General features: G+C 51.9%; 1 protein-coding gene across 1 annotated transcript; it reads right to left on the reverse strand.

Moving 5' to 3' along the window:
- Window positions 1–343: 343 nt before the first annotated feature.
- SLC35D3 (solute carrier family 35 member D3) lies at window positions 344–3175 on the reverse strand. The gene is made up of 2 exons (XM_007190928.3): window positions 2737–3175; window positions 344–1720 (listed from the first exon to the last, which is right to left on the reverse strand). The coding sequence occupies exons 1-2, from the start codon at window positions 3173–3175 to the stop codon at window positions 891–893; spliced, it is 1269 nt and encodes a 422-aa protein (XP_007190990.1). The 3' UTR covers window positions 344–890.
- Window positions 3176–8663: the final 5488 nt, after the last annotated feature.

Raw genomic sequence — 8663 nt, forward strand, 5'->3', positions numbered from 1 at the left:
TTGCTCTTTTTGTAACACGGTTTGGATGTGCAGTGCAACTTGAAAGGCCTAGCTTAACAGAACGGTCTCATTTCTGTTTGGGTTTCAGTTAATACTGAATTATACGTCAGCCGTTGCATTTACTTTAGAGAATACTGGACACAGTAAAACTGTTCTTTTAAAAAGGTTATGGCATTCAATAATAAATATTATAAAGCATGAACCAAAACAACCTCTCAAATTGTTTTTATAATTACTAAAAGCCAACTTTAAACTTCATGATTAAAGCTGAGGATTCATAGTTTCAAAATAGCTTTAACATTTTTTACCAATATATAATAGAATAATAGAACAGTAGAGCACTTATATATTTTTTAAAAGTGAGGAAATATTAGAGGAAACATACTTCAGATGACTATAAACAGTAAACATCAGTTCAGCGTATTTAAAAATGTCATTTCAATAATATACTCTTCCCAGCTGGCCATAAAAACTATAGTTCTAACTATCATCAAAAAGGTGCCCCTGCATGTAATCTTTGAGTTTACTAAGTGCTGCCATCATTTCTACACTCCATCTTTGTAAGGGGTGGTTGAAGGACTCTTGGTACGTGCAGATATGTGGTTATGGTCATAATGACAAGAAATGTGCCAGGAGTCTGCAGCCGGAAAGCCTGCCTTCATTTGTTAGTCACCTTCACATTCTTTTGTCTCTGTGATGCCTCGGCTAAACTCGCGCTAAACAATTCACACGCCCTTGCTAATTTTGTTGCTGTCAGGCGTTTCAGCTTCTGTCTTTGCTTCCCTTCCCCACTCCTCAAAGCAAAATATTGGGCGGCTCCTCATTAAAATATGTCATCTCTAACATAGAAAATAAGTGTATGTACATATATACATACATGCATTTCCTTTTCAAGGACTGGGTAACTCTTCATTTTCTATCAAATAATCCTTCTTCATATACTTGGCTCCCCTAACTAACCTCCACACTTCGAGGTAAGTATCCTTTAATGACCTCTTGCTCACTTCTTCAGGGCCGTCTGAGATCTGCGCGCTCCCAGCCACCGGCGGGACTCCTCTGGGGCCGCCCCTCGCCTCTTGCCCACCCTGCTGAGTGGAGCCGCCTGCTGCCTTCCCACCTTCTGACCCGCCATTGCCACCCTCCGCGGGCAGCTCCTCCAAGCCGAACGGCAGCTGGTCTCCACTTGGCTGCGCCTCCTCTCCCCCAGGCTGCGTCTCCAAGTCCTCGTAGTTGCTTTGCTTTCTGGTTTCCAAAAATTTGGCCACGCAGTAAATGATGGAGCCCAGGGTGTTCACCACGACTCCGGCAATGAATAGAGAGGTGGGCTCCACGTCGCTGAAGGCCACCATACCCACCGTGATGGTGGCGATGCTCTTCACCACCCCCACGAAGCTGGTGGTCACCGCTGAGTTGATGTAGGTGCAGTGCAGCGTAGTGAAGTTCATGGCACAGCCGATCAGGATGCAGGCCACGAAGATGCACACCATGGCCGGGTCCTTCCAGCCGGGGAAGGTCCAGGCGTGGATAGAGTCGCTGCTGGCGAAGGAGAAGATGACCAGCAGCGGGGTGGCGGAGACAGCGATGACGTACTGCGCGGTGAGCGGCCCGTGCTCCGTGTCGGCGCTCGCCTTCTGGATGAGCACCAGGTAGGCGGCGTGCACCAGCACCGCCAGCACGCCCGTTACGTACCCGATGGGGTCGCCGGTCAGGTCGCCGGCTCCTGGAGCGCATCAAGAGGACGGAGGAGCCAGGGCAGGAAGGAAAAAAAGAAGACACCGGGTTGGCAAGGGTGGGTACCCACTGGGGCAACGGCGTCGGTTGGAAAGTAGACAGGGTTCGCGCCCCAGCTCTACCCACGCTTATCAAAAGGAAGAGCCAAGTTCAGTCAATGCCCAGTTCGAGGCAGGAGAGGCGCGCCTTCCCTTCCTTATCCCCGGGGGTCTCTCGTCTACCTCTATCCAAGACAGAGGCCCAGGACAGCGCAGATGCCCTCGGGGTAGGCGCTGTGGCTTCCCGAGCTGGCACGGATGTCACCCAGGCACGTGGTACGCCTGTCGCCTCCGTGGGGCACCAGAGGAGCGAGCGGGCCCCGGCTAGTGGCTTCTAACCGCGGGCGGGCTGGGAACCGGGCGAAGAACGCCCTCCCCTCGACCCTCGAATGAAGGCATCCCGCTTCGCCAGCTCCCATCTCGCTCAGTCCTCCAAGCCCGACCCGCACGGGTCTCAATCCAGTTGCCTCTGCCTCGCGCCCGCAGCCCCCCGCGCCGCGCCGGAGATCCCAAGCTAGCCCCGGGGCTCCAGCTTGGCTCCCGTCGTCCCTCCCTACTCCGGCCCTGAGTGACCCAGGGAAGTTCACGGCCCCCTCCTTCCGTCTTGGTCTGGGGACTCTAGCTCCCAGGCTCAGGCGGCTCTCCCACCCCTCCCGGAGGAAGGAACGAATAAAGGGGGAAGACGGAAGGGGGAGGGCGAGAACGGAAGGGCGATACGGAGTGAGACGGGGGTCGGAAGCCAGGACGGGGGGGGAGGGGGCTCTGAAAGGGGGAGGCCGGAACCCTGGGGAAGGCTCTGCTGGGTCTCAGAAGTACCGTTTTCGAGCCGAGCGACCACGTTCAAAGCTTTCCGCCTCTCTCTGCCTCAGTCTCCCCACCTGGAAGTGAGGGCTTTGCCCTAAGTGATCTCCGCGGTCTCTGACTGCTGGGGTGGGGCGTACCGGGGGTCCGCGCGGGTCCCGCTCACCTGCCAGCGCCGCGCCGCAAGTGGTGATGAGCACGGCCGCGAGCACCCCCGGCGAGGGCGCGCCGTTCTTGAGCACCAGGACGCCGATGAGCATGGTGACCAGGGGCAGGCAGCGCTTGAAGACCACGTACATAGGCAGGCTGAGGCCGCGCAGGGACCAGAGCGTGAGGCTGGACTGCAGCGTGGAGAGCACGGTGACGCCCGCGAAGGAGCGAGCCAGGCTCAGGCCAAAGGGGGGCACAGCGATGAACCCGAGGCGCCGCAGCAGCTCCAGGCTCAGCGCCGCGGTGGAGCTGGTCAGGCACTGCACCAGGGTCAGGAAGGTGAACTGGTAGCGGCTGATGAGGAACTTGAGCAGGATGTTGAGGGAGCCCGAGAAGACCCCGTGCGCGATGGCCACCGAGATGCCCAGCACGCGGCCCCGGCACAGCTGCCGCATCGCGCCTGCCCCGCCGCACCCGGCGGTGGTGGAGCTCCGAGACCTGCGGAAGGAGAGCGGGGAAGAGAGCCGGCAGGAGCGGAGCGAGGGCGGCAGGGGTGCCCGCCCAACACCACGGCGAAGGGCAGGGGGCGCCGGCTCGGCTGCAAAGGGCAGCTCCAGCCAGGCGTCCTCGCGGCTCTGCGGCTCCGCGTCCGACTGCCCCGCAGCTCCGGGGAGGCAGTGACGGGGGCGGGGGACTCCGAAAAGTGGCAGGGGTGGGGGGCTGGTCTGAGAGGAGTGGCGGGAATCCTAGCGACAGCGATTTGTAAGTAGGTGACGAGCTGCGTTGGGTTGTGTCCCGCGCGGTTTCCCCGTCAGGGAGGACGCTCTGCGGTTGGAAGCCCCGGCAGCGGCCGCAAGCGGGACCGGACCTGCGCCCCTCGGGCACCTAGCACCCACCCGGGCGGGCTCTCGGGGCGCGGTCCGCTCTTCTCCCGCATGGCCAGCGGCTCCCGCTTGTCCTTGCTTCCCGGCTCCGAGCTGAGGGGCGCGGGCTGGGGGATCGCGGGCACAGCTAAAGATTTTAGAAACAACTGCGTTCCACGGTCGGGCACCGTTCATTAGCCGCAACAAGTGACGGCTCCCTCAGGCCCCTTCCCCCTGAGCTGCAGCGGCTTTTCCACCCACGGTTCCTCCCGGCGCAGCCGCGGGACCCTGTTCAGCTGCCGGCCAGGGAAGGGGAAAAGGTCGGTGCCAGCGGGCTGCGGGGCTCCCGGACGCTCGGGCGCCAACGCCCCAACATCGAAGGAGCCCAGGGCCCCAGGCCGCCGCCGGGACGTGCTTTATTTAGAGCGGGAAGCTGGTCCCTCCCAGTCCCGGGCGACGCGCTCTTCTGTCTGTGCGCCTGCCGCGGAGGGACCTGGAATTACGCTCGCGGCTAGGGGCGGGGGGAGGTTCCCGGGGGCGCAGTGGCCTCGCGGGGCAGCCGAGCCTGGGGGCGGGGGCAGGGACACCTATTCCAAGTGAAGCAAAGATGTGAAATAAGCAAAACAGCCGAAACTAAGTCCAAGTAGCCTCTACTAGTTCCGGAGGATCGCCGGGGCAACGGTTCCCAGGGGCGAGCGGGGAGAGACTGGCCGCTCGGGGGAATGGGGTGTGGGCGGAGGCAAGGGGAGGGAGGGCGTGGTCCCAGGGGCGGGAACCCGGACGTAGAGCTGAGACTGGGTGCAGCTTTCTCTGGATGCCCTGGAACCGACCGCCACCTGCGGAACCGTCACGGGCCGCTTTGGGGAGGACAACCCCTACCTCCTGCCTCCCCGGCCCAGGGCATGTCTGTCTCCCACAGGACTTGTGAACTGTTTACTTCTTACTTGGCTAAGAGTAAAAAGAATGAAATTCTTATTTTCTGCAGGTGCAAGACTTCTGTGTCCCTGTGATCTGAATTTCGTTCCCTGGAAAGTAATGTCCGGACCCGTAAACTCGGTAGCAACAGCGGGTTCGCTCAGCAGAGGTCACCACAAAGAGTCAGCACAGTTTAGTTTTCGCGCTGTTTAAAAATTACCGGCTTGGCCAGGGTTCGGGAGCGAGGAAGAGAGCGCGAGATCGCTGCGCCCTACCTCTCATTTCCTTCACTTCTATTACCCACCCACCCCGACTGGGATCCCAACCTTCTAAGCACCACATTGCCCTAATACACACGGTACACTTCCCTACTAATTCTTTTGTTTTCTCCTCCATATTTCCACTTCTGTGCTAAACGCAACGCTTCCAGGCCAGATGTTGAAGCCGCGATTATTATTGCCGCAGCAGCAAAGTAACAGTTTACATCACTGCAGTCCTTCATCTGGGTCAGCTTTGTGTGTGCTGGGAGCTCACTTTGGTGGGAGAGAGCTTGGTCTCGACCAATCCTCCTGCTGGTATGCCCAGGGCCTAGTAGGGCCCCCAGAGGTGGGCACTCAAGAAAATGCTTGCGGAATGGCCCGCTGTGGCAACCGGAAAGCATTATACTGAAAACTGTGCTTCCGGTTCCCTGGGGAATTCTTGGGTTTTATAGCTACAAGCTATGGTTACACTCTACTGGCTATTTCAGAGAGACTGTTTTTCACGTGTTCATGTTCTTCCTTTAGAAAATAATGAGGTTTGAAGCAACAGTTGAAATTTATGTTTATATGTGTGGTATAAGCATATATTCATAGTACACGCAGATAAAAACTTTGAAAATTAATTTTTTAAAGACAGCATCAGCAAATAACACATTTCTACTTCTGGGGACTGTTCCAAGTAAAGAATGGTTGTTTGAAGCCATATTAAGTGAATATAAAGAATTGTCTGCACAGACCTAGTTTTGGAATGATTCATTTCTGCCAGCAATTATAATTGCTTCCATTTGTGATACTAACATTAGGTAAAAGATTTGGGGCTGATTCAGCTACCTTACCCTTCTCATTTAGGCAAGAATATTTAGCTTAATGTTTGAAACCTACAGTGGCATGAAACAGTACATTTTATCCATTTTACTGCATATAATTTTTTCCATTAGGGCTTTCATTAAAAAAAAAATTTAATACCATCTCCTACACCAGTTACTAGATAATCTCCTAAAAGAAAAATGGGAAATCTTCTAAGGGAAAATGGGAAAAATAAGAATACTATGTTTAGCAAGGTTAATTGAACACGAATGTAGATCTGAAGGTCAAAAAGCTATTGGACCTACTGGTATCAAGGCTCAAGACTCAACCTCTATTACCTTTGGAGCTACACAATAAATTTTGATGGCATTAAATAAATCCTTTAGTTCATTCATTCAACAATCATATACAGAGCTACTATTTTGTACCAGGCAGTCTGTTAGCCACAGAGGATTCAAAGATGAGCGCTCATCTTAGTCCTTAGGGATGCACAGGGGGAGGTGCGGCAACACAATGACACTCATGCAACAGTGGGGGCTTGTGGCAGAAACAGGAGAGTGCTGAGGAGGGCAATAACATCAGCTTGGGAAGGGTATCAGAGAAGGCTTCCTGGAGAAGGAAATATGGTCTTATTTCATTATTTTAATTGTAAAAGTAATACATGCTCATTATAGTACATAAAAGGAAAACAAACTTTGTAAGGAATAAGTGAACATGCTGTCTTCAATATTCCCCACCCCCAGACCCACTACACGGAGCTGGATACTGTTAAGAGTTTGGCGTGAACCTTTCAGTTTTTCTTGTGCATATATGTATACATACATAATTCTCCCTTTAAAAAAAAATAAAATTAGGATATCATACACATTTGTCTATAAAAGCATATTGTGGTAACCAGCCTCCAAGAGAGTCCCCAGAGATGGCTGGCTTCCTCATATTTACACTCCTGTTAACCCCTCCCATGTTGTACAACAGTCGGTCTGAGTGCCCAGTAGAACGCAGCAGACGTGATGGCGTCACTCCTGAGATTAGTGTGCAGAAGACCGAGGCTTCCATCTTGAATTTTCTCTTTCTCTTGTATCATTCAGTCTGGAGGAAAGCCAGATGCCATGTTGTAGGGGCACTCAGCCAGCCAGTGGAGGGTTCTACACAGTGAGCATCTGAGGCCAGCTAACAATCATGTAAGTGACTTCAGAAGCTGACCCTTCAGCCCCAGTTGAGCTTCAGATGTCTGCAGACCTAGGTGACGGCTTAACTGCAATGTCATGAGAAAACCTAAGCCAAAACAATGCAGCTAAACTACTCCTGGATTCCAAACCTCTAGAAACTGTAAGATAAATAAATGTTTGTTGCTTTAAGCTGCTAAGTTTTGGGGTGATTTGTTACACAGAAATAGATAATACACATATCAATAACAGTCTGTTTTTCCATGTCAGCACACATAGTTCTACCTTCTTTTAAATGACTGTTCTATCATATAATCTTTCTTCTCCAGACAGGCGTCTAGGTTTTACCAAATACTGATGTAATGATTACCCTTGGAAATTTGTTCTTAGACACCTCTGTAAGGATTTGGTGGGGGAGGCTGGGTACAGGCAGGGAATCCTAGACCTGAAACTGCTGGGTCAACAGCTAATTTAAAACCTTCATTGCCAAACTGCCTTCCAAAAAGGTGTATAACAGTACTTTCGCTTTAACCAATATTGGATATTATCAATATTTTAAATGTCTGCCAAACTAATAAGCAAAAAAATTCTTTGTCATCAATGAGACAAAGTTCAACTAAGTATCCTTTTGAAGTATATTAAACATTTGTTTTCCTATTGATATCCTTTGTTGCTTTTATGTTTGGTTGTCTTCTTAGTGATTTTTAAGAGCTCTTTATAAATTCTGGATATTAAATCATTTGTTACGTATGTTGCAAATATATTCTTCCAATACCTCTTCTTTTAGCTTTGCTAAGAGTGTGTTCTGCTATTTTAATTTTTGTGTGTTGTCAAACTTTTTCTATAGTCATTTCACATGACTTTCAAATAAATGATGGGTAAGAATTTGCCAAGCCAAGAGCAGGGTAATCCAGGCACATGGACTACCTTAAGCTAAGATAGAAATGAAAACCTGCATTATTTACACAGGGAGTTTTGTGAGCACACTGGTGTTGCTGGAGCACAAAGTCCGTGACAATGTGGAGAGAAGCAATGCTGCAGAGAGCGGCAAGGGCTAGCCCCAGAGGACTTTGGCTGCCTGGTTAGTGAGCTTGAACTTTTTCCCGTAGACAATCCTATAAGCAGAGAAAAGTTTTACACTGAAATTGATGTAGTCAGATTGCATTTCGGATCAGCCTCCGGCAGCTGTGTTGAGGAGGATGGCTCCGAGGGTACAGAACTTGAAACAGACACAGCATTGAGGAAGCTGCTGTGATCGTCCAGAGAAAAGCTAATGATGGCCTGAACGAGGGCAGTGGTGTTTGGATTGAAGGGAAGAGACAGAATGGAGACGTATTTAGGGTGTGGAAGGGATAGGACTTAGTGACCTATTTGATGTGCCTTGGACTGGAGAGGTGGGAATAAGGAAAGGAGCAAGGATGGCACTTAGGTCTTTAGCTTGAGCGCCTGGGTGGGCAGTATTGACAACAAATGAAAAAAGCATGTGCAGGAGGAGCCCATTTGGTGAGCAAGATGAATTTGGTAGAAAGAAAATGAGTGCAAAGGCTGAGGGAGACCCAAGTGGGGAAGGCAGGAGATTTGGGAGTAGTCAGTATGGAAGTCAAAAACATGTAAGCGGATTATCTCTTTCAAGAAGAGGCCAGTAGGGCTTCCCTGGTGGCGCAGTGGTTGAGAGTCTGCCTGCTAATGCGGGGGACACGGGTTCGAGCCCTGGTCTGGGAGGATCCCACATGCTGCGGAGCGACTGCGCCCGTGAGCCACAATTACTGAGCCTGCGCGTCTGGAGCCTGTGCTCCGCAACAGGAGAGGCCGCTACAGTGAGAGGCCCGCGCACCGTGATGAAGAGTGGCCCCCACTTGCCACAGCTGGGGAAAGCCCTCGCACAGAAACGAAGACCCAACACAGCCATAAATGAATGAATAAATAAATAAA

This window comes from Balaenoptera acutorostrata, chromosome 14 (assembly GCF_949987535.1).
Source record: "Balaenoptera acutorostrata chromosome 14, mBalAcu1.1, whole genome shotgun sequence".
Taxonomy (NCBI): Eukaryota; Metazoa; Chordata; class Mammalia; order Artiodactyla; family Balaenopteridae; genus Balaenoptera; species Balaenoptera acutorostrata.